Below are 22,319 nucleotides of genomic sequence, written 5' to 3'. Positions count from 1 at the left end.
GCGGCGCGCTGCCGCCGTCGGCAATAAACGTCGGCGACCGCGTAGCTATAGCGGTGACGGGCGTGCTCGATGACGCAGATTTGTATGACGAGTCACCGGCTGGTTACGAGGTGGAGGGGGTCATTCAGTCGCTTGAGCCGACGCGTAACGAGGTGAACCTCGTGGTTGACGGCGGTTCTGTGAACCAGCGCCGTCTGCTGTCCAAGGGATCGTTTGTCATTGTCGATGAGGTGCTCGCGGGCAAAGTTTTACGGCTCGTCCGAGTTCCAGATGCGGTGACGTACGAGAGACAACTCGCTGCCCTCGAGAAGCTCGCAAACGTACCAAACAGCAGGACAGGACCGCCGGCGATGGATATTGTTCGTGCGCTGTTTGCGCAGCAGAGATGTCCCATAGATTCTACGGATGCGTCAGATCCTGCTTCTCAGGACGATTCACCAAGAACCGATGCCTACGATGATGTGGTTGGTTTCTTCGCGGACGCCCCCGAGGTTGCCACGCCCAAGGCGGCTCGGATCGTGTCCGCAGATGATCTACCCCCGCTCGACACTCGGCCCGTCGCCGAAGGTGGGGGGGGACCAATTCCAGTCGACTTTGATCCGGCTCAACAGCTCGCTGTGCGCGTCGCGCTCACAAAGACCGCGCCGGTGGTGTGGATTCAGGGACCACCGGGTACAGGCAAGACTGGGGTCGTCATCGAGATAATCCGCCGTGCGGTTGCATCCGGGCAGAGGGTTCTCGCGTGTGCACCGTCAAATGCGGCTGTGGATAACCTGGTTGAGCGGCTAGCCAAGCTGAATACCGCGAACGAGCAAAATGCCGGGAATAACATCGACTTTGTGCGCATCGGTGCGCCTGAGAGAATCTCGTCCGCGGCTCTGGAGAGCTCGTTGGACGCGAGAATCGACAGAGAGACTGGCGTGTTCTTTGACGCCAGCCGGGGCAGAAAGAAGGAAATCGACCTGGCCAAGAGGCAGGGCTGGAAAAAGCAAGAGGATTTACAGAAAGGGAAGGTCAAGGGTCTGGGTGACAATATATCCGCCAAGAACATCGAGGCGAAGCTCGGGGATCTGAGGCGTGAGCAGCGCACGCTAGCCAAATCAGGGAAGAAGGTCCGAGCAAACGCTGAGCGGGAGATTTTGGCGGAGGCGCAGGTGGTCCTGGCCACAGCGGTTGGCGCTGGCGCCGAAAACATACAGCGACTCCCTGCGTTCGATATAGTCATTCTCGACGAGGCAGCCCAGGCTACAGAGCCGGCAGCGTGGATACCCCTGGTCAGGAGCAAGCGCGCGGTCCTGGTCGGTGATCCCTGCCAGCTCGCACCGCTTGTTCGCTCAACCAAAGCATCGGATGGAGGTCTCGCGACACCGCTCATGGCCCGCGTCTCTCAAAACATCCCTGAGAAGGTCAATTCACAGAAAGCGCCCGCGCTGGGTGCGGCTAATGCTTATCTCTCCTCCGGGGTTCTAGGGTGTGTTCTGACAACGCAGTACCGCAGCAACCGGCTAATCTCCGATTGGGCGAGTCAGGAGATGTACGGTGGGCGCCTTGCCGCGTCTGAGCGCGTGGCGAGCAGATTACTCAGCCAGATGCCCGGCGTGGCATCAACGCCAGCGACGAACGCCCCGCTGTTGCTGCTGGATACGAGAACCAGAGCTGGCATGTTGCTGACAGGCTGTTCAGAGGTGTCAGAAAGTGAGATGGCGGCCAGGGAACGGTCTCGGAACATTTTCAGCAGATCCAGAGACGAGGATGATGGGAACTCGCCAGTGTCATCATCATCCTCACTGGTTAATGAGGGCGAAGCTTATGCGGTCATGATGCACGTCGCTGGTCTGCTGGGTGCTGGCGTGGCCCCTTCCGATGTCGCCGTGCAATCGCCGTATGCTGCGCAGGTTCGTCTGATTCGCACAAAACTTGCAGACGTCGCAGCCAGGGGTGCTGCTCCCGGCGCGGACCTTGTTGAGGTAGCGAGTGTGGACTCGTTTCAGGGGCGTGAGGCTGAGGCTGTTGTGATTTCTACCGTTAGGAGTAACGATAGGCAGTCAGTCGGGTTTCTGGCTGATGTTCGCAGAGCGAACGTGGCGGTGACTCGTGCTCGAAGACATGTCTGCATCGTGGGGGACTCGGTGACCGTGGGCGGTGATCCATTCCTGAATCGACTGATGTCGCATATGAGGACCAACGGTCTCGTTGCGACCGCAAACGAGTTTGGCGAGCTGCATCAGCGCACACCGTGAATCGAAGAGTTGATCCAAAGGTGCCTTCGAACAAAGGCACCCGTACAAGTTAGGACAAATTTTGCTTCTTGTCGCTGTGCTCAAGCTAACATTATGATAGCATCGCATCGCTCGACGTGTCTAAAATGATCATTCGTCCTCGTCGCTCGAGGTATCCCAATATCCCGGCGGTCGTTTCGCCTCCTCCGCGCTCTCGTTCGCCGGAGACTTCATCAGGACGCCCCCCATGGTTGGTCCCTTGATGAAGCCGAACCCGCCCCCGCCCGGCGTGAGTAGCCCTGACACCCTCGCGCACTGATCGCTTCCCATGTACTGCGGCAGGACGAGCTCGAACTCTTCCGCGATCGCCGGGGGCACGAACCTTCCTCCCACGAAGTGATGCGGCCCCTTGAAAGTTTTCGCGCCGAGCTTCGGCGCCGTCAGCGACACGAGCAGCTCGGGTCGCATACCTTCGCCGCTCTCGTCTCCTTCGTCGACGCTCCACCCCGAAGGAATGTCCACCGCGACGATGGGCGGAGGAGAGTTGTGCGGGTTTAAGAGCTCCAGCAACGCATCGAACGGCGCTCGAGGCGCGCCGGTGAAAGAGAAGCCGAACAGCGCGTCGACGACGACGTCACACGTCGTCACGAGCGGGTCACCCCCTCGCAGCGTCTCGGCGTCCACGAAGGGGATCCCCAGGGTGCTCAGCTGGGTGACCAGGCCGTTGTATATGGGCCTATCCGTGCGCTTCGGATAGCACACCTCGACTTCGTACCCGAAGTGGAACAGGTGCCTCGCGGCGACCAAGCCGTCGCCCCCGTTGTTCCCGGGGCCGCACAGCACGAGCACCCTGCTGTGGGATCGGGGGGGGTACACCTCGCAAAGCGCCGACGCCACGCTCAGACCCGCGAGCTCCATGAGCTGATCGATGCTGAACCCGAACTCGGGACCCATGAGCTTTTCGTCGATCTCCTTCGCCTGCGCAGCCGAGACGAATGACACGCCGTCGTCCGCCATTGCCGTCGTGTTCCCCGAGGATCTGACCAAATTTGTTCTGCGGGTAACAACTCGTGGACCGGCTACTCGGGAGCCGGCGCCGGGTCGTGAGTGGGCGGGTTTGGCGCGGTTCGAGAGGTGATGAGAGGCTTGTGAGACCACCGGCATGCACGCGGGGACGAGCCGCGACCGAAGGGTGTGCTACCGCGCCAGCGGGTGCCGAGAGGAGCTCTGGTATGTCGGGCGCACACTCCACGTTTGGCGCGTCTCGACCGCGGGGGAAATGTGCACTGTGCCAAAAATTGCCAAAGCCGTTATCGCGTCAGCGTCAGCGTCCTTTCGCGCATTGCCCCGGGCGCCCTTCGACACGCGACATGGCAGAGGGATCGCCCACCCTCACGCGCATGCCTTCGCTGGCGAACTGGGTCAACCCCAGTGCGTCGGTGTCACCGCGTCCATCCAGGGAATCCGTATCTCCCGAGCGCGAGCAGGACACGGGGATAACCCTCATCCCTACCGGCCGGTTCGGGTTTCCGACCCAAGCAATGCTCGCGGCGGTTCAGGCGCAAGGGGAGCAAGACACGGAGGGGCCGCCGCCTCCGAGCCCTCCCCCGGAGTTCGCTGGGGTCTTCAAGCCGCGAATAAAGCCCAAGCTTCCCCTGGACCACGTCGTCATGATGCACCAGGCGTACGTGGAAACCAACCCGGTGCCCAAGTCTTGGGACGAAGGGCCGCCGTTGGACAACGGCGGGGCGTCGGCAGGGGCGACTTCGGACGCGAAGGGCGAGCACAAGAAGGTCGCGGCGCCTCCTAAGGCGGATAAGAAGGAATCCCCGGTGAGTCCGAGGAAGCGTAAGGCGCCGGCCGCGAAGAAGGCGCCCGAGGTCACTCGCCGGGTTAGTCGCCGGCTCCAGGCTAAGAATGGGGGGAAATGAAGTCAGCCAGCTCCAGGCTGCCAGCAAAAGCCCGCGAGGGGAACAGAGTCGACGATTGTATCTACGAGTAGTCACATAACTAGCTAGAGTCTATAGCCACCGGTCTATACGAGTGTAAAATCACGCCCTGGACCGCATGTAGAGCGCCTTTGGACGCGTGAACGAGGTGTACCCCTCCTCACCTAGAGTGCAACCCCCGCTACCCCCGCCGGAACCTCGTCTACCAGTCCAAGGCAAGTTGGCCGACGGAACGTTGCAAGCGTTCCAGTACCCAGTGCCGACGTCCAGGCGGCCGAGTATGGACTCGGCCGCGGCACCGTCCGATGTATACACGCTCGCGGTTAGACCGTACGACGTGTCGTTCATCGCCTCGATCGCCTCCTCGTCGTCGTCAACTGGGATGACCGCGGCGACTGGACCGAACGTTTCTGCCCTGCCCGTCATCAGCCTCGCGCGCTGCGAACCCCTCAACGCGTCACCGCCAACCACCACGGCTGGGTGGAAGTATCCCTCCGCGGGTGCGTCCCCGCGAAAGAGAACACTCGCTCCCGAACGAACCGCATCGTTCACGTGAGTCTCCACCCTTCGCAGCGCCTCGCGCGACACGAGCGGACCCAGCGTCGTCGTTTCATCCGCCGGGTCGCCCGCTCGAAGTTTGGCAGCCTCGGACACAAACGCCTCGACGAATGATTCGTACACGTCGCGGTGGACGTAGACCCGCTCGATCGCGCAGCACCCCTGACCCGCGTTGTGGAACGCCCCGCTCGCCACGCTCATACCCGCTCGCTCCACGTCGGATACATCCCGCCTGACGTACGCCGCGTCGACGCCGCCGAGCTCGAGGATGGCTCTCGCGTGGCTCCTCGCCGCGACGGCGGCAACCTCCGTCCCAGCCTCCCTAGAACCCGTGAACGCCACAGCTCCCAGACCCTGGAGTCTCACCAACGCCCTGCCCACGTCTCGTCCGCCTTGACACACCTGAAACACGTCGGATGGAACGTCGGACTGCAACAGGAGCGTTCGCAGGCGCTCGCCGACGCCGGGGGAATGCTCGCTCGGCTTGTGCAACACCGCGTTCCCAGCCAATAGCGCTGGAACCAACACGTTCACGGCCAGAAACGCTGGGTAATTCCATGCGGATACGTGCGCCACCACCCCGACCGGCTCGTGCACCACCTTTTCGGTCACCGACCCGGACGAGGCGCGGACGCTGTTTGACTCCATGCGCGCCCGTGCCCTCTCGCTCAGGTCGATCATCGCTCGCACTCGCCGGGCGGCCGCGTTGACCTCCGCCCTCGACTGCGTCAAGGGTTTACCCGTCTCGGAAGTGATTATGCGAGATATATCCCCAGCGCAGTCACGCAAGCGTTCGGCAAAGGTCCCCATCAAGGCCGCCCTATCCTCCCACGGCATCGTGCGCCAGCTTCGCTGCGCCTGATAGGCCCCGCAAAACTTGGCGACGATTCGGCGATCGTCGTCGGTTCTCACCGTGGCGACCACCGTGGTGCCATCTGCGGGACTGACTACATCGAACGAGGCTCCGGAAGCGAACCACCTCCGCGATGCGAGCACGGAGCCCGCACGGCACCCGCGCAGCATAGCTCTCTCGTCGACACCCCGAACACAAACCTCGGAAACACCGAGCGGGTCTCGATGCGAGAAAAAAAAAACGCTTGGCGTCACGAAAGAAAACATTGGGGGACACAAGCAGGGCCGCGCCGTCCTCAGCGTCAACGATCGACATGGACCGATACGCGCTCGGCGTCGATATTGTGATCCGCTCCAAGACCGGGGACGTCCCCGCGGTGGAGTACGCCCCTATCGGGGCGATGCGTGACGAGATCGCGTGCGCGGTGATTTGCGCGCCGGGATCCTCGGGGGGTTGCGGGCCTGGCATCGCGCAGGCTTTTCGGGGTCTTCCGCTCGAGCGGCGATGCAGCGCTGCGGCGCACGGCTCCTTTTACGCGAGACTTGGTATTGAGTTGTCCACGGGGGAGGATCTGGACTCCTGGAATCCCCCGAAGCGGCGGTTCGAAGGGGTGGAGAACGACGAGAACGGCTTCCCCGAGAATCACTCCGTCGACTCCAAGGAGAAGTTTCTCAGCCGCGGTCGCAGACGACCCGGCGCGGTGTGCCTGCAGATGACGTGGAGCAAGTGCGCGGGTGGCAGGAAATGGCCGGGTAAGAGGCTGAAGCGCGTCGATGCCCTCTCCGCCGCGGTGGACGACGTCGTGTCGTGCGCATTATACGTCAGGCAGAAGTACGGCGACGGACTCAGGGTCGTCCTCGTCGGCTTCTCATTCGGGGGACCCGCGTGTTGGGCGGCGGCGAGGAGGCTCGGTAGCGAGAGACTGGCGGCCGTCGTGTCCGTGGCTGGGTCGGCGAGGGGCGGTGAAAGGTTCGCCAAGGTCCACCTGGACACCGAGGGCTGCGTCAAGGCGCTCGACGCCGTCCCCAGGCTGTGGCTTCACGGCACCAAGGACGAAAACGTGGTCCCAGCGATATCTCGCAGGAACTTCGACCTCGCCGCCGAGCCCAAGGCTGTGGCGTGGGTGGTGAACGGGACCCATCACTTCGATCACGCCAGGGCCGCCGGGTACGAACCCCTGCGCGAGTTTCTCGTCCAGGTGTGCCAAATGGAGTGCAACAGGAGGCGGGCGGGTGACGTGCCGTACGCCCTGGACGGTCCGCCACCAAACGCTCACCCCGGAGGATTCCTGACCAAACGCTCGCACGTGCTCGTGATGCCGATGTGTGGCAAGTGCAGCGTCATCGAGTCCCACCAGAGGAATGCGGCGAGCAGGAGGAGGGTCATCAACACCGCGGACGGGTCACTCGCGACCAAGACCACCGCGATGTTCAGGGGGATGGCCAAGGCGCAGGCTCGAGAGGAGCACCCAATCGTCGTGCAGCCGGGGCCGGACATACCCGAAGGATACGGCGCGGGATGGGTGGACGTGGCGGCGAGCGATGACGTGGACGAGGTGGGAGCCGAGGCGAAGGCGGCGTCCATGAACCGGTGCGTGAAACCCGCGACGTTGGAGACGCTGAGGAAGCCGGAGATCAAGGGGTACTCAGAATAGAGTCGTCCCTAAAGCTGCCGTTGTCAAAAGTCTGCTATCGTTGTTCCGTCTTTGCGTTCAAAGCTCCACCCTTCGCTGCCCCGACTGCGCCATGATCATCCCCACGATGAGCCCATAGAGCGCCAGCGCCTCGGTGAAGATGAGGATCAGCACCAACGGCGCGAAGAGCTTGCTCTGAAACACCGTCGCCTGCGTCCCAGCCTCGCCGACAACCCCCACCGCGATACCGCTGGCGAACTGCGCCGCGCCGCAGCACAAACCCGCTCCCAGGTGCATGTAACCATTGTACTGCCCGTAAGTACCGTCCGTCCGTATGCCTGACATGATGATGATGCTCAACACCAGTCCGTAGATCCCTCGCACCCCAGCCATCGCGACCGGGATGATGCCCTTAATCACCATGTTGGGATCTCTGCAGCCCGCCCGGCACAGGCCCAGCCCGGCTTGCGCGGAGCCGTACGCGGCGCCTATACACGACATCACAAGGCACGACACGGCACCGAGGTAGCCGAAGCATACCCCGATGTGCTCCGAAGCCGACATTGCCCCGGGCGCGCTCCGCTCTGCGTCTTCAGATTTAGGGTTGTCCGGAAAACAGGAAAGACTTGCCGAGACACACATTGTTAACTTTTGAGATCCTCACACGCAAGAGACGTCTAAGATTAGCTCGACTGAATCGCCTCCCACTTTGTTTTTCGTCGCTTGTTCATGCGGAGTCGTTTGTGTTCCTCGAGTCGATCGCACTCGTCTCCGCATGAGCTCCCACCGGGCGCTCTCTTTCGATCGGCGCCTTCGCCGACGCTCGCCATGCGGTCGCGCCAACCGGCGTCGTAGCCAGTCTCGGCGACGTCGGGGAGCAGCCTGTGCGTGCAACCGATTTTGGTTCCCCCGGGGACGCACTGCGGCGTCGTCCCTTTACCGATCGTGAACCCGTCCCTGGTTAGCGCGAAGAGTTTCATGAAGACGTGCCTCCACTTGTAAAACGCAGTCTCGCCCTCGTGCTCGCAAAACGCAGTCGCCTTCTCGGCGATTGACTTTTTCTTCGCGGCGTTGGACTCGTCGATGGCGAGCTCGTATTCCTGGACAACCTTCGCCTCAAACGCGACGCTCTTGTCGAGAAGGTCCCTCTGTAGCGGTCCCATCTCTTCTCTCAGCGCCTCGGTCACCAACTGAGCCCTTTCGCCGTAGCAGAGATTAGATACGAGGTTCCAAATCCAGAAAGCCGAGTCCCATGACGGGTTCAGGGCATCTGCTTTGGGTGCATCCTTCGGAGACACCGCAGCGCCGGGGAGCTGGCCGACCGAGTCAGCGAAGTGGTAGGGGACACGAGTTATTCCGCCGTACACGGGCACCCTCAAGCTGGTGGCGCTGTCGTCCGGGGCCCACCACTGAATCGCTCTAATCGCAGGCGGAAGCCAAGGCCTGCTCGCGGAGACAAAGTTCCAGCTCGTCTGTTGCGTCGCAACCGTCCTTTCGTTGACGAATTCGTCGCCTTTCGTGTCCTTCCAGATCAAAGGGCGCCACCTGTATGCCGAGTGGCCGCTTCCGGCTCCGACATCGGGCCTGTCAATGCCGCGATTATCGAACCACGTACCCTCCAGCCTGGTGCCCATCAGCGACATCGCGTCGGCGACAGTCAAGGAGAACTTCGCTGAACCCTCGGGGGGATGAAGGAAAAGCGGCATCCTGCCGCTCGTGAGGTCGTATCCGCGGACGTAATCGAGGTATTTTTCCTCGAACTCCTTGCCGGCAGCCTCGTCAGTTTTGCCGAGTAAAAGCCGGTAGATGTCCCATACGCGAGCCTCGCCGTGTCGAGCGCCAGAGAAAGTCACCGGGTCGTACGCGGCGCTAAAGTCGAAGTCGGCATCCGGGGCGTCCGCGGGGTACCTTCCTATCTTTCTCGCGAAGTTGACGACGTCGGGCGAGAACATGACGTTGTCCGGATCGTTCTGGTCGAAGGTTGTGGTGCGGGCCTGGTTGGCGTGCGCGAGGATGGCGCCATCGGGAACCTTTTGCGCTACCCACACCGCGCCCTTCTCGAACTTGCCCTTGCCGATGAGCTCCATCAGCCACGCCTCGTCGCCGTCGACGCACGAGAAGGACTCGCCGTCGCTCGCGTAACCGTGCTCCTGGACGAGGGCGTCGATCAGTTTGATGGCGTCAACGCAACGCTTGGTGCGCTGCAAAGCTATCCAGATGAGGTCTCCGTAGTCCATGATCCCGCCGGTGCCGTGAGAGTCGAGTTCCGGGAGACCCCCGAACGTGGTCTCTCCCATCACCATTCCGTGTTCGTTGGCGTTCCCCACGACGTTGAACGTCTCTGCGGCCTCGGGGATGACGCCGAGGAAGACGCTGTCGTCCCAGTCCCAGATCTCCCGGCTGGCGTTCGGGGGGTGAGACATCTTTGGGTAGAGACCGATGCTTCCGTACAACGAGCCCGAGTCGGCGTTGTACGCGTAGATGGTGGACTTGTCCGCGCTCGCTCCGGGGCTCACGAGCAGGTTCGTGCACGCATCGGCACCCCCAAAGAGGAGCGAACCCGCGAGGGCGACGTGGAGGAGCCTCACCATTTTTGGTGCCCCTGAAAAAGTGGTCTTGAGCAGTGGTGCGTCCCGCCCATCTTGCACCTGATACACTGCCGAACCCCCCTCGCCAGTCGGATCGGATTCGCCTAATTTTGGACGGTTCGGACGCGCCGCGGATTACCAGTGCGCCCCGCGTCGTGGAGGGGTATCACGAGCGGGTTCGATCGGGAAGTCGCGGGCGAATCGTCGGTGAGAGCTTTCTGGGCTCCCCGTCGGCGCCGTTCGTCGCCGTGCGATCGAAGACTTCGTCGGCGCACCGCGCGAGGCTTGAATCGGGCGCCAATCGCCCAACCTGGCTGGTGGACCTGGTAACAACCGGGTTTTCGCGCAAAGATGTCTGCTGCGACGCGGAAGACGGGCAAGAAGAAGCTCGCAAGCGGGAGGACGTCGCCATCGGATGACAACCCGTCCTGGTTCTTCACAGTGTTTAATTCCCCTAAGGGTCTGACGGGTAACTTCTTGGACGAAGAGCCGCTTCCCGAGCCTGAAGGTGAGCACGTGACCGACACCCGCGGCCCTCCTCGTAATTTCCCATAGGTTGGCAACCGCCCGCCTTCGCTATCCTTGGCTCACCGCACGCGCCCTTTCAACCACCCAGGCGGATTCTACGATTCCAAGAAGGACATGACCTTTCGCGAAATTGTCAAAAACTCGCCCCGAGCGTACGCAGCTTCGTTCAAGACGGACCAGAAGCGGATCGACCTCCCGACGGACAAGTTTCAGAAGGGATCGACCGACGTGCTCTACAACCCAAGAAACGGCACGTTCACCGAAATATTGGCGAAGAAGGGTAACTTCTCGGTGATGAACTCGAAGGTGAAGAGGAGCGCGTTCACGGAAGCCAGGTTCAAGCAGGGTAACGGCCCGGACGTCTTCTACGACGTCCACCGCGGTACGTTTGCGGAGGACCTGAACAAATCGCCTCGGGGATACTCAGCCGCGTTCAAGACGACGCAGAAACGCATAGACGATAGCAGGGATAGGTTCAAGCAAGGCAGCGTGGACATCATGTACGATGCTAAGGACCCGAGGTACGCGATGCCCGCGTACAAAACGAGACCGCAGGTGGCGGCTTTCGGGTCTTCGATGCCGCGGATAAAGCCGCGGCGGGAGCCGAAGGTGATTAAGGATGGCGGGACTAGGAGGGGATCGAGATCAGGGTCAAACGTGGGGACAACCTCTCCGAAAAGCGTGGGGAATAGAACCCCGAAACGAGTGGCGAACGATACACCGAAAAGCATCGGGGACGAAACGTTGTGGAAGACACGAAGCAGCTTGTCAGAGTGGTCGGAGCCGGCGATGCCCGACACGCCCGACCAATAGATCTGAATGTTGATGTCATTTCACAATTCAAAAGGTAGAACGCTCTCAACGCCGCCGTTGATCACGTAAATTTTCACATCGCGAGAGACTGCAGCGCCTCCGCCTCCACGACGCCGAGTGCATTCATCCCCTCGTTGAGCTGCGCCCTGAGAACCTCCGCCATCTTCGCAACAGCCGCTGCCGCATTTTTCTTAACCGCCGCGAGCTCCGCACGAAGATCCTTGTTCTCCTGAAGTAGGGCCTCGCTGTCGCCACCTTGCGGGTCCCACGTGCCCCGCAGGGACTCGACTTCGCGCTTTGCGGCATCGAGATCGCTCTTGGTCATCGCAAGTTCTGCGCGGAGCAGGGCCATCTGTCGTTCAAGTATCGCGACAGCCTCAGACTCAGATGGACCAGACGGACCGACACTCTCACACCCGGCGTTGACTGTCGCGTTGGCGTTCATCGGTGATGGAGTCGCCTCAAACACGACGGCCTGGTTCGCCGTGAAGATCACCGATTTCGCCGGGGTCATCGCGTTAGCCTTCATGCTGATCGTGGTCGGAGACTTCTCGTCCTCTGCTCCGGGTGAGTTGAAGAGGGCGTTGCCGTACTCCTTCATCGCGCTCTTCGGCGGCTCGGTGGATTTGCCAAAGGATCGGCGCCTGTCCTCGACTACAGCCTGCTTCTCGGCCGCTTCCTTGAGCGTCGCTGCTGCCTCGCCGCCGAGTGAGACGCGCTTCTTTGACTTGTCAGACTTCTCGACCACCTTGGCAAGGCTGGACGCTGTCTCCGCCTCGGTGACACTCTTCCTCCTCGTCGCCATGCCTCGCGCGGGTCCGTTGGCAGCCACATTCACGGCAGTGTTCTTCGCCGCCGAACGGCACGCGCCCTCGTTGTTTGCAGCCGCCCCGAACCTGCTCGCCTTGAGAATAGACTTTGCCGGCGGCGTCTGCATCTGTGAGGCAAGCTTGGCGTAGTATCCCTGCCCGCCCCACGAGTCACTCAGCTGTTCCCTCAGGGATTTCTGGTTGGCGGCGTCATCCTTGCCGTTATCCTCCTCGAGCGGCAGCACGGCGTCTGCCATCTTCATCAGGTCTCTTACCCGTTGCTGAACGTCCTCGACAGTTGTTCGAACCTTTGGCGCCTCAAACTTTCCCGGCGGCTTGACACCCTTGACGTCTTCGGGCTCGGAAGAGTCGCGGCGCTTGCGAAGCGCATCTCCCGGGGTGCCGCACGCGCCCCGCTCCACGTGGTCCCAGCTCGTGAACTCGCCGAACCTCTGAGCTTGCGCGGCTTTGTTGGCCCGGCGCGACCTTCTCGGACCCTTACGATTCGTACCGGGGGTCTTGGTCGCGAGGACGCCGCCGTTGAGAGCGGCGAGCATGGCGAGTTCCTTGGCCATCGTACCGCGGTGGGACCTGTCCGCGTGGTTGTCCGAGGGTTGAGCCGACTGAGATTCTTCAGCGTGCGCGTCATCCTCTTCGTCGTCGTCAGCCTCGTCGTCGGCGTGCTCCTCCTCTTCTATGTGAACAGGCAGCACGGTCGCGGTGGATGCGTCGGGCGCAATCGAGGGGATCGACACGGTGGCCTCTTCGTCGAACGCCACCCGTTGCTCCTCCAACTCTCCCTCTTCCGCCTCGGGAATATCCGCACCAGCGATGGGATCGGGCGCGCCGGAAGTCACGGGATGTACCACCTCGGTGTCCGCCTTGGCCTCGGCCGCCTGGGCCTCGCAGGGCGGTTCGAGGTGAGCCGTGATGGAGGTTTGCTTCATCGCGGGCGCGGACTGCTTCGCGGCCATGGCGGACGGACCACCGAGCGTCCTCTTGCCACCCTTCGACGTCTTCGCTCCAACTTTGGCCTCGCCCGGGCCCGCGAGGCTTTGTCTGGCCTTCTTTCCCATCTTGGACTGCGCCACCGGCGGGGCGTGCGTCAGTCCCGGAATGTTGAAGCCGCTAATGGCCTTCTTCCCGGGGGTTCGAAACTCCCCGGTGGAGGATGCGTTCGACACATCGTTGAGCGGCATTGTCGGCATGAGATACCTCTCGCGTCGATATGTGGTGCCTTGGACGAGATTCCGTCCGTGCGTCCGCGCGAACGCGCGTCGCTGTTGTTGTCCGACCTCCGCAGCTGGGGGGGAACTTGTGAGAGGCGAAAACTCGGAAATGGTCCTGTTCGTAACGCATAAAGTTTTGACGCGCTGCGCGCTGATACTTTTTGACGGGTAAATAGACCGTGTTTTCTCCGTATAAAAAGTGATCGGGCCGCGGCTTGGGTGTTCACATCTGCTTTCGCCAGGCCCGAGCGCGCACACTCGACGGCGCGGGATGAGCACGTCGGACGAGGAACGGAGCCTGAGCGGCGGCTCGTCCGTCTCTGGGCGAAGCTACGGCTCGGTGCCCGCGGCGGATATCAGCCTCGGCATCGATGAGCCGCCCGAGAGCGGGGGCGGCGATACCGCGATGACGCCGATAACCGCCGAGGACGAGCGGCACGCGCGGCGCCTTCGTCGACGGCTCGCACTCGACGGCGGGGCGGAGACCGCATCCGGCGCGGTCCCCACGTTTGTTAAGCTGGATTCCCCGGACGAGGTCGCGGTAATCGTGCCCCACGGACTCCACTTCAACGACGTCGAGCACATCGACTACACCGCGCTCGCCGATCGAGACGCGGGCCTCGCGGTGCAGTCGTCGTCAGCGGACACGCAAGCGGCGGAATCGCCGATGCACGCGGGCAGCCCCCAGCGGCCGAATAAGAGCTCGCTGCTGGGCGCGGTGGTGGGTAACAGCGGTAAGAGGGAGGGAGGCGCGCGGAACGAGGGCGGCGGTTCGTCGCACAGGGCGCACCCCGCGGTGCTTTGGTTGGCGATCATGCTCACCGGCCTGGGCACCGGACTTGTCAGCGTGGTGCTCACCAACATATCGGTCGGCTTCGGGAACACCAGGCTCCAGCAGGCCAACGAGCTTCTGGAGCTCAACCGCCCGCTCGCGGCTGGCGCGGTGTGGGTTTTGGTATCTGCGGCGTTTACGTTTGTCGCGGCGGCTGTCACGGTGTACTACGCTCCTCAGGCGGCGTCGACGGGTATCCCGGAGACCAAGGCGTTCCTCAACGGATGCGACGTGAGGGGCGCGTTCTCGTTGCAAACGTTCTGCGTGAAGAGCATCGGCGTGTGCATGGTGATCGCCGCGGGGGCGCCCGTCGGTCTCGAGGGACCCATGATCCACATAGGCGCGATGGTGGCGTCGTACGTGACGCTCGCGTTGGAACACGTGGGACTCCTAAGGGGAAGCAGCAGGTCTCACCTCCTGACGCACCTGGTGACGTGCGGAGTGAGCAGCGGGATCAGCGCCGCTTTCAACTCCCCCATCGGTGGCGTGCTCTTCGTCCTGGAGGATCTCGCCGCCAGGTGGCTGGTGGACGGGCAGCTCATCCTGCAGTGCTTCGTGTCGTCGTTTTTCTCTCAGCTGGTCGTCGCCGGGGCGCACATCACGTCGCTGCTCGTGCAGACGGTGCGAAGCGGCGACAGGGGCGAGTTTCAGGCTGCAAACTTGGTCAAGACTAGCTCGACTAGGGGCGATGAGGTGACCGGCGCGTGGTACGTGGCGGACGTGGGACTGTGCGTGCTGCTCGGAGTTGGCATCGGAGCGCTTCTGAGCTTCTCCACGGCGGCGGCGACGACCATCGTCCGCGTCAAGCGTTCGGTGGTGTTGCACATGACCCAGACGTACGACAAAAGGAAAGGGGGAAGGAAGAACAGGGCGCCGAGCAGACTCAGCGAGGTGATCGCCGCGGTGTTCCCCGTGGTGTTTGTCTCTGTTCTTGCGTTTGTCGCGCCGCTCCTCTTCTCGTGCAAGGTGCGACAGGACCACGTGGAGGGTAAGTCGTCGGCGGACATGCCGCTCGGCATCGGACACGAGGTTGACCACAGGATGTTCGTGAGGTTCACGTGCCAGCAGGGCCAGTACAACGACCTCGCGTCCCTTTTGTTGCCGTCGCTGTCCGGAAGCTATCACAGCACCCTGACGCACCTCTACAGTCGAGACGCGGACGAGGGGGCGTACTCGGACGCGTCGTTGGTTGTCCTCGCGGCGTGCTACTACGTCTTCCCCCTGTTCATCATAGGATGCTCGTTCCCTTTCGGGCTTTTCGTGCCCAACATGGTGTTCGGGTCCGCGGCTGGGCACCTGTTTGGACGGATGGTGAATCGCGCGCCTTGGCTGGTTGGCACGAGGGTCGCTCACCCGACTGTGTACGCCGTGCTCGGCGCGGGCGCGGCGCTCGGCGGTTGGACCCGCATGGCGATCGCAATCTCCGCCATCATGCTCGAGCAAACGGGTAACACCGATTCTCTCATTCTCATGATGGTGGCGGTGCTGTCCTCGAGGCTTGTGGGCGCAGTGCTGACCCCGAACTCGTTCACCGACGAGGTCATCAAGCAGAAGAACTACGAGGTTCTGGAGCCCAGGGAGCCGAAGATCATGTCCACCCTCTCCGCCGGAGCTGTGTGCGCCAGGGACGTCGTCTGTTTAAGGCCCGTGGAAGACGTCGCCAGCATCGTCCGGGTGCTCATGCACACCACCCACACGGCGTTTCCGGTGTGTCAGCCTGCCGGCGGTTCAAACGAACGTTTTTACGACCCGGAGCGTAGGGGATCAAAACAGGACCCGGTGTGGCGAGTGGAGACGGGGTCGCACGAGCCCGAGCCCGAGCTTCTCGGACTGGTCACTAGGGCCACGCTGCTCGACCTGTTGGAGGAGATGGTCAACAGTAGGAGAAGATCGGAGCGCACGGCGCCCCATCTGAGGGTTCCCGCGTCTGTCATGGACCAGCACGTCAACTTTTTGGGAACTGGGATGATGATTGGAGCGGATGAGCTCGGGACCGTCCCGGCGCACGTCCCGGCGTCCAGGGTGTACAGGATGTTTTCACTCATGGGCGTCCGCAGGGTGATCGTGGTTCAGAGCGGCGGAGGCAACAGGCTCGGCGGTGTCATCACTCGCAGGGATCTGCTCGACGCGATTGAGGAGGAGGAGGACCTCCGCGACGGTGGCGCTGCGCGGGAGTTGCGGCAGAAGCGCGAGAGGGGAGGCGGAAGCGGACCGAGGCAACGTCGTCGTCCGGCTGGAGACGGTGCGCAGGGTGGCGCACTGTTGACGCCCAGGCCGCGAGCGTCGTGGGCCTCCGGATGGGACGACTCACGCACGGGAAGGAGCCTCCCGGCGACTGTAGAACATTGAAACTAGGTTTAAGACTCGCTATATTATTCATGATGTCCCTATCGTCACTCTTTCTTGTTTAGACTCTTGATGAAACCGTCCAAGGCAAACTCTTCCTTGTACTGGTTCTCGTCCCAGAGCTCCTCCAAGCCCGCAAGCGCGCCCTTGAGCCCGCCCGTCACCGCCTCTGCCGCCGCACCCGCCGCCCTGTTCTCACCGCCGGCGTCCTTCTTCTCCCCAGACTTGTCGCCCTTGTCAGCCGTGAATAGCTCCAGCATCTGACCAGTGTCCATCGCGGACAGGGACATGTTATCTGTGTTCACCACCGCGTTCGCGACGTCGAGTTTGAACCGCTGCAGGCCCATGATCTTCTCCTCGAGCGTCCCCTTGGTCAGAAGGCGGAACACGTTCACCGTGCGCTTCTGCCCGAGCCTGTGCGCTCTGTCCATCGCCTGCAGGTCCTTCTGCGGGTTCCAGTCGTGCTCCAGAAACACCACAGTATCTGCGCTGGTCAGATTGAGACCGAGGCCGCCGACGTGCGTGGTGAGCAAGAGGACGTCGATGGAAGGATCCGCGTTGAACTTGCGCACCACGTCGAACCTCGCGGTGGGCGCGACGCTGCCGTCAAGTCTGAGCCAGGACACACCCTTCAGTAAGTGACCGAAGAGCTCGTCCTCGACAAGGTCCAGCAACGACTTGAGCTGCGAGAAGATCAGCACGCGGTGGCCGGAGGACTCTTGCTTCTGGTCCGGGTCCTTCTCCGCGAGTGGGTCCTCCCCGATGCCGCAATCCAGCAAAATCTGTTTCAACGCCATAAACTTGGGTGACATTGTTTCCGCGGTGGGTTTGGCCTTCTTCCCCTTCTTGCCGTCACCCTCGGTGACGAGCCGAGGGTGCGAGCAGAGCTTGCGCAGGTACTGGAGTGCCTGAAAGACGTGAGTCGCCGCGCCGCTCGCACTCTCGCCGCCGCCGCTGATTACGTTAGTGATCTCGGCATTTGCTGAGGATCCCTCGAATGCGTCGTACAGGTGCTTCTGGTGTGGGGTGAGGTCGACGTAAATGTCCTGAATTATCTTAGGGGGCAGATCCTTGAGCACCTCATCCTTGGTGCGCCTGAGCACGAAGGGCATGACCTGCTTGTGGAGCTTGCCGGTGGCGAGCGCGCCCTGCTCGGTCAATCCTCCGCCCTTCTTTGCTGCAACGCTCCTCGCCGAGGCGATGCCATAGGACTGCTTGAACTCCCTCTCGGTACCCAGGAATCCGGGCATGAGGAAGTCAAACAGGGACCAGAGCTCCACCACGTCGTTCTGAATGGGTGTTCCCGACAGAAGAAGTCTGTGCTCCGCTCTCACCTTCTTCACCGCCTGCGTGATCCTGGCTTTGGGGTTTCGAATGGCGTGGCCCTCATCCAGGATGCAATAGCTGTACGACTTGCCATCCACCATAGCCGCGGCGTCCGATCGAAGCGAGTCATAGGACATGATGATCACGTCGTACTTCCCGGAGAAAGCGTCGGGCTGCAGTTTAGCACGATCACCCGGCTGACCGTGGTACTCCAGTGGCCGCAGCACGTCCTCGGCGACGTACTGGTTGATCTCGTGCGCCCAGTGACCGACGAGTGTCGGCGGGCACACCACCAGCGCGGGGACGTGCGGCAAACCTGCTTTCTTGCGCTCGACAATGGTCGCTGCGAGGATGCAGGTGGACTGAAGCGTCTTTCCTAGGCCCATGTCATCGCACAGAGCGCCGTGAAGCTTGAACCTGCGCAGGAACGCGAGCCAGTTGACACCCTCTTGCTGGTACGGTCGCAGAACGCGGTTGCACTTGAACGGCAGCTCAAAGTCCTCAACCTTGCTGTTGTCCAGGAGCGCCTCAAGGAAAGCTCCGTCATTCTCGCTTCGCTTCACCTGCTCTGCGGAAAGCTCCGGCGGGGGCGCACGGCCACGCGCGAGAGGTAGTAGAGGCACCAGGGATGCGAACGACTTGGTGGCCATTTCTCTAACCACCGGCACCGGGTCGCTCATTCTACCCATCAGCGGCACCAGCATCAGAACGCAATACGGCGCGAGCGCGGCGCCGAGGTCAGTCACCAGAGCTGACGCCACCGCCGCCGCGCCGCGCCTCTTACCGGTGGCCGAATCCGCTTCACCACTATCCTCCAGCGCGGGGACCACGAGTGCGAGCAGGTTGGCGATTACCTTGGACGGAACCGCCTTTGCGAGGGCGGCGAGCGCACCAGCCGATGTCTTCTGCAGAGCTTCGCCGCCGTTGACAGCCGCGTCGAAAACGGCGGGGATCAGCGCCAACACCTTATCCTGGAGGGACGGATGGACGTTCGGACCGAGGACCTTAAGCACCTGAGCGCCATCGATGACTGATTGGGGCGTGGGAGCCGACGTGAGGGGACCCGCCATGAGCTCCCACAGTCTTGGCAGAGCATCAAAGAGGCTCTCGCCAAAGACGTTGGAGAGTTCCAGAAGCGTCGCCTCAGCGCCCCGCCTCGCCACAGCCGCCTCCGTGAGCTCGCTATCACCGCTTCCTGCCGCCGCAGCGGCAGCGGCAGTCGCGGCGGCGGCGGCGGCGGCAGCTTGTTGCGCCGCGAGGTCGCCGCCGTCAGCGCGAGGGGTCTCAAGCGGGTCGGCACAAGCAAACCCGATGATGTTCTGGACAATCTTTGGAACCGGCGAAGGAGTGCGCGCGTTGGCGAGTTTAATGAGACACGCCAGCGCCCTCGCAGATCTGCGTTGCAGCAGTCGGTCGGTTTCTCCCCTGATGCTGCGCACTAGGGGCTGAATCAGGTGGTTTAGCTTGGGCGGCAGTGCTCCAAAGGCGACGGCAGCTCCAGCAGCGGCGGAGAGAACATGGCTGTGAAGTCGTGTCTCCTCTCCCTTGAGGTACGCCGCAGAAGCGAGAAGTTTGCTGCGCGCGGACTCGATGGCAACTCCAGCAGGTCCTTGCGCCGCACCCTGTGGATAGTGAACGCAGAAGAGGAAATGTGAGTGCTCAAAAATGGATTCGACAGAAAAAAAGCCTGGGAAACGTGTCGGGGCTCTAATACTTCTCTCCAGGCAATCCTAGCTCTGGGTAAACCTGCTGAGCCCCCGCGCGTACGCGCCTTTCTTATTTCGGAACTTGCCTTTGCGCGCGCGCAACGTATTCGCCGTGAAGGCATGCGCGCGCGTCTATGTCAACCCCGAGAGAGGGGTCGACAAAGCTCCTCGTCGGGGAAAAACCAAAACCGAGATTCGTTTCGTGGGGAAAGTCGGGAAAAGAGAGCAGGCCGACTTTTGTCGCCCTCACCTGTGGCACAGCCGCGGCGAGCGTGCCCGCGTGTTCCGCCCCGAACCCCTCCGCCGCCGGTGAGGGCACCTCACTGGTCGTGAGTTGGACACCCCCCTGTCCCGCGGCTCTCAGTAACCCCGTCGCCTCCGTCTTGACTCGCTCCTGGAAACCCAAAACCTCGGCGTACGGCGAAGCAGACGGCAGCGACGGATAGGCAGGGTTCGTGTTGGAGAGGAGCTCGCCGAGCCTGGCGCCCGGAGCCTCGAGCGGGGGTTTTGTCGCGCCCTCGGGTATGGCGTCGAGCCATTGCGCGAGCAGGTGGGCCCCGGTCATGCGCCACGTCGCCTTGGGCGCGGCCATGAGACGAATCACCTGAGCCTCGAGGGTCTTTGCCGCCTCCGCCGCGGCGGCGTCGCCGGACCCGCACAAAACCTTCGCCAGCTGACTGAGAGCGCGCACCGCCCTGAGGCGACCAACACTCGCGACGGTCCACTCGCTCGTGGACGTCGGGGCGCGCTCGTGCGCGCCGGATATCTGACCCACGGCGTCGCCCAGCGATACCACAAACAAAAGTTTCGGATCCGGGCGAGATCCCGCCGCCGTCGCCGCCTTGGTGCACCACGCCTCGACGTTCGCCTTGACCGCGGCGGCGACGGTCCCGACGTTCGCCGCGGCCACCGCATCTTCCCACGCCCCCTGCGCCTCGGACGCCGTCTCCGAATCCTCTTCGAGCAGGATGGCCTGGTACAACAGCCTCAACATCGGCGCGGTGACGCTCGCGTCCGAGATCCAACCCGCGCGCAGCTCCGCGTCGCTCATCAGCCGACGGAGCGTGCGCCACACCGCGATTCGAACCGAAGCGATGGGATGTAACGCAAAGGGGAACACGGAGGGGACGACATCCTTGAGTGAACTGCCCGGTCCCGCGGGTGGCACCGCCCTCGTCTCGGGTAGCGCGTACAGCGCGGAGATCAGTCGCATGATTGGCACGTTGGACGGGGACGTGAGCAGGTCCGGGTCGTCCAGGCGTCTCAGCAAGCCCCACAGCGCGCTGAGCAGCTTGGGGAAATCCTGGTGCGAGGGAAGGTGCCTAGCCGCGGGAAGGAGAGCCTCCGCCGCGGCGCCCCTGACGTCGTCGTCCTTGTCGTCCAACGCGGTGACCGCCGCCGGTAGAGCCGCGGGAAGGAGCCTCGGCGCGAGCGTGTCCCTCGCCGCGAGCACGTATCGCAACGCGAGAAGCGCCGAGTGTCGCACCTCCCACTCGCCCCGCCGCAACAGCACCAGCACCGCGCGCACGACAGCCTCAACCGCCGGGGGGGGAAGCGGAAGGAGCCCCGCGCCCAGAGCCTGAGCGCCGGTCTCGCGCACGGGAGCGACCACCCCATCGCCGACGTAATCTCCGAATCTATCGAGGGAGAGCAGGCACAGCAGACGCACCGCCATGTCCTCGAGCCACGCGCCGTTTGATTTGGCGGCGACGGCGGCGGTGGAAGGAGGGAGCGACGTAGTCCTCGCCGGTGGTTTGAGAACAGCCGCGGCGTCTGCGTGATGCCTGAGGATCTCCCTGAGCGCGGCGGCCGCGCCGTGACGTTCCTCCCACCGCGCGGCGAACAGAGAGTACGCGAGCGATTCACAGGTCCTGGTGAGCGGCCAAGCGCCGGCCTCAACCTCAGCAGCCTCCTCCTCCTCCTCGGCAGCCTCAGCCGCGGCGAGCGCCGCATCCTCGCCGCCCTTCTTCGCCTTCTTGGACGCGGGCGCCGCCGCGGCTGCTCCTTCGGCATCGTCTCTCGCCGCGCGTTTCTGCTTACGCTTGAGCCTGTTACGTTCCCTCGCGCTCAGCTGCGACAGGTCCGCGGCGTCGACCCTGTTTTCCTCGACTTTGACCGCCGCCTTGTCCTCCACGTCATCCTCCCCGACGAGATCGTCCACGTCCACAAACTTGGTGACGTCCAGCGCGCGGGTCCCTTCCTCTCGTTTGACGCCGCTCGTGTCCCCGTCGTCCTTTACCGCCATCCCAAGCCTCTCCTTCAGCGCCTGCTTGGCCAGTCTGAGCCTCTCCTTCTTGGTGAGTTTGGCGTCGTCGGCGGTTGACGCGTCAAAGTCTCCAACCTTGGACGCGAGCAGCGGCGCGGCGGTGTCCAGGACCCCGACGATGTCGAACTCGTCGAATTTGAGGTTAACGTCGGCGTCCGAGTCGTCGTCCCCGGGATTGGCGTTGGGCTCGGCCTTGACCGCCGCGAGCTTATCTGCACCCGCCGCGGCGTCCTCCAGGGAGATCCCCTCGAGCCTGGCGATGTCCGCGACTGTGGCGTGGTGGATCCCCTCGCATATGAACGACACAGCCTTGGCGGCGGCGACGCGGGTCTCCCACTGCTTGTTCTTCAGGAACCCACGGATCTGGAGTGTGAAGAAAAATGAGGGATGGGGATGGTCGTGAGCCCGGGTTGGGAACGGGGGTGCCGAAGAAGAAAAGGGATGAGGAATTAGGGCGGGATCTGGCGTGGACGCGTGAACGCACCCTCCGCAGCAGGTTCGGGAGCTGATTGGGGTGGTGCGACGCGATCTCTCCAATCTGTCGAGCCGCCTCATTCCTCGCCGCAGGGGTCGAACCCGCCTCGATGAGCCTGAGCAGCCTATCGAGGCGACTGCCACCGCCCTCCTCCGCCATCTCGATCTATCGCCCTCGTCAGGCTCGCGC

The 22,319-nt window shown here is 62.9% G+C and overlaps 11 protein-coding genes across 11 annotated transcripts; 5 read left to right on the top strand and 6 right to left on the bottom strand.

Annotated features, from left to right (window-relative positions):
* Window positions 1-350: 350 nt before the first annotated feature.
* On the top strand, window positions 351-2,240 carry MICPUN_87113 (predicted protein; the record flags this gene model as incomplete). Its single annotated transcript, XM_002509370.1, has 3 exons — window positions 351-1,382; window positions 1,419-1,695; window positions 1,771-2,240. 3 exons carry the CDS (start codon window positions 351-353, stop codon window positions 2,238-2,240), a joined length of 1,779 nt encoding a protein of 592 aa, XP_002509416.1.
* Window positions 2,241-2,369: 129 nt separating this feature from the next.
* MICPUN_62834 (pyridoxal 5'-phosphate synthase) lies at window positions 2,370-3,236 on the bottom strand (the record flags this gene model as incomplete). The annotated part of the gene is made up of 1 exon (XM_002509116.1): window positions 2,370-3,236. One exon carries the CDS (start codon window positions 3,234-3,236, stop codon window positions 2,370-2,372), a length of 867 nt encoding a protein of 288 aa, XP_002509162.1.
* A 342-nt stretch (window positions 3,237-3,578) lies between these two features.
* Window positions 3,579-4,227, top strand: MICPUN_109220 (predicted protein). The gene has a single exon (XM_002509369.1). It carries the CDS (start codon window positions 3,590-3,592, stop codon window positions 4,148-4,150), a length of 561 nt encoding a protein of 186 aa, XP_002509415.1. The 5' UTR covers window positions 3,579-3,589; the 3' UTR covers window positions 4,151-4,227.
* A 43-nt stretch (window positions 4,228-4,270) lies between these two features.
* Window positions 4,271-5,749, bottom strand: MICPUN_62836 (aldehyde dehydrogenase; the record flags this gene model as incomplete). The annotated part of the gene is made up of 1 exon (XM_002509115.1): window positions 4,271-5,749. The coding sequence occupies one exon, from the start codon at window positions 5,747-5,749 to the stop codon at window positions 4,271-4,273; it is 1,479 nt and encodes a 492-aa protein (XP_002509161.1).
* Window positions 5,750-5,892: 143 nt separating this feature from the next.
* Window positions 5,893-7,233, top strand: MICPUN_103293 (predicted protein; the record flags this gene model as incomplete). The annotated part of the gene is made up of 1 exon (XM_002509368.1): window positions 5,893-7,233. One exon carries the CDS (start codon window positions 5,893-5,895, stop codon window positions 7,231-7,233), a length of 1,341 nt encoding a protein of 446 aa, XP_002509414.1.
* MICPUN_109221 (H+-or Na+-translocating f-type, v-type and A-type ATPase superfamily) lies at window positions 7,232-7,787 on the bottom strand. Its single transcript, XM_002509114.1, has one exon. It carries the CDS (start codon window positions 7,774-7,776, stop codon window positions 7,291-7,293), a length of 486 nt encoding a protein of 161 aa, XP_002509160.1. The 5' UTR covers window positions 7,777-7,787; the 3' UTR covers window positions 7,232-7,290.
* A 361-nt stretch (window positions 7,788-8,148) lies between these two features.
* Window positions 8,149-9,635, bottom strand: MICPUN_103294 (predicted protein; the record flags this gene model as incomplete). The annotated part of the gene is made up of 2 exons (XM_002509113.1): window positions 8,149-8,169; window positions 8,199-9,635. 2 exons carry the CDS (start codon window positions 9,633-9,635, stop codon window positions 8,149-8,151), a joined length of 1,458 nt encoding a protein of 485 aa, XP_002509159.1.
* A 772-nt stretch (window positions 9,636-10,407) lies between these two features.
* Window positions 10,408-11,169, top strand: MICPUN_109222 (predicted protein). The gene has a single exon (XM_002509367.1). The coding sequence runs from the start codon at window positions 10,443-10,445 to the stop codon at window positions 11,139-11,141; it is 699 nt and encodes a 232-aa protein (XP_002509413.1). The 5' UTR covers window positions 10,408-10,442; the 3' UTR covers window positions 11,142-11,169.
* Window positions 11,170-11,214: 45 nt separating this feature from the next.
* MICPUN_103295 (predicted protein) lies at window positions 11,215-13,149 on the bottom strand (the record flags this gene model as incomplete). Its single annotated transcript, XM_002509112.1, has 1 exon — window positions 11,215-13,149. One exon carries the CDS (start codon window positions 13,147-13,149, stop codon window positions 11,215-11,217), a length of 1,935 nt encoding a protein of 644 aa, XP_002509158.1.
* Window positions 13,150-14,830: 1,681 nt separating this feature from the next.
* On the top strand, window positions 14,831-16,388 carry MICPUN_109223 (chloride Carrier/Channel family). Its single transcript, XM_002509366.1, has one exon. The coding sequence runs from the start codon at window positions 14,837-14,839 to the stop codon at window positions 16,358-16,360; it is 1,524 nt and encodes a 507-aa protein (XP_002509412.1). The 5' UTR covers window positions 14,831-14,836; the 3' UTR covers window positions 16,361-16,388.
* A 16-nt stretch (window positions 16,389-16,404) lies between these two features.
* Window positions 16,405-22,289, bottom strand: MICPUN_62843 (SNF2 super family; the record flags this gene model as incomplete). Its single annotated transcript, XM_002509111.1, has 3 exons — window positions 16,405-19,305; window positions 19,625-22,018; window positions 22,140-22,289. The coding sequence occupies 3 exons, from the start codon at window positions 22,287-22,289 to the stop codon at window positions 16,405-16,407; spliced, it is 5,445 nt and encodes a 1,814-aa protein (XP_002509157.1).
* Between the last annotated feature and the right edge of the window lie 30 nt (window positions 22,290-22,319).

This window comes from Micromonas commoda, chromosome 12 (genome assembly GCF_000090985.2).
Source record: "Micromonas commoda chromosome 12, complete sequence".
In the NCBI taxonomy this organism is placed as follows: Eukaryota; Viridiplantae; Chlorophyta; class Mamiellophyceae; order Mamiellales; family Mamiellaceae; genus Micromonas; species Micromonas commoda.
This window is presented reverse-complemented; position numbering and strand designations above follow the sequence as displayed.

Bases quoted from the DNA above. Each gene is read 5' to 3' on its own strand.
- MICPUN_109222 (XM_002509367.1), top strand. From the start codon at position 10,443: ATGACCTTTCGCGAAATTGTCAAAAACTCGCCCCGAGCGTACGCAGCT.
- MICPUN_109221 (XM_002509114.1), bottom strand. From the start codon at position 7,776: ATGTCGGCTTCGGAGCACATCGGGGTATGCTTCGGCTACCTCGGTGCC.
- MICPUN_109223 (XM_002509366.1), top strand. From the start codon at position 14,837: ATGACCCAGACGTACGACAAAAGGAAAGGGGGAAGGAAGAACAGGGCG.
- MICPUN_109220 (XM_002509369.1), top strand. From the start codon at position 3,590: ATGGCAGAGGGATCGCCCACCCTCACGCGCATGCCTTCGCTGGCGAAC.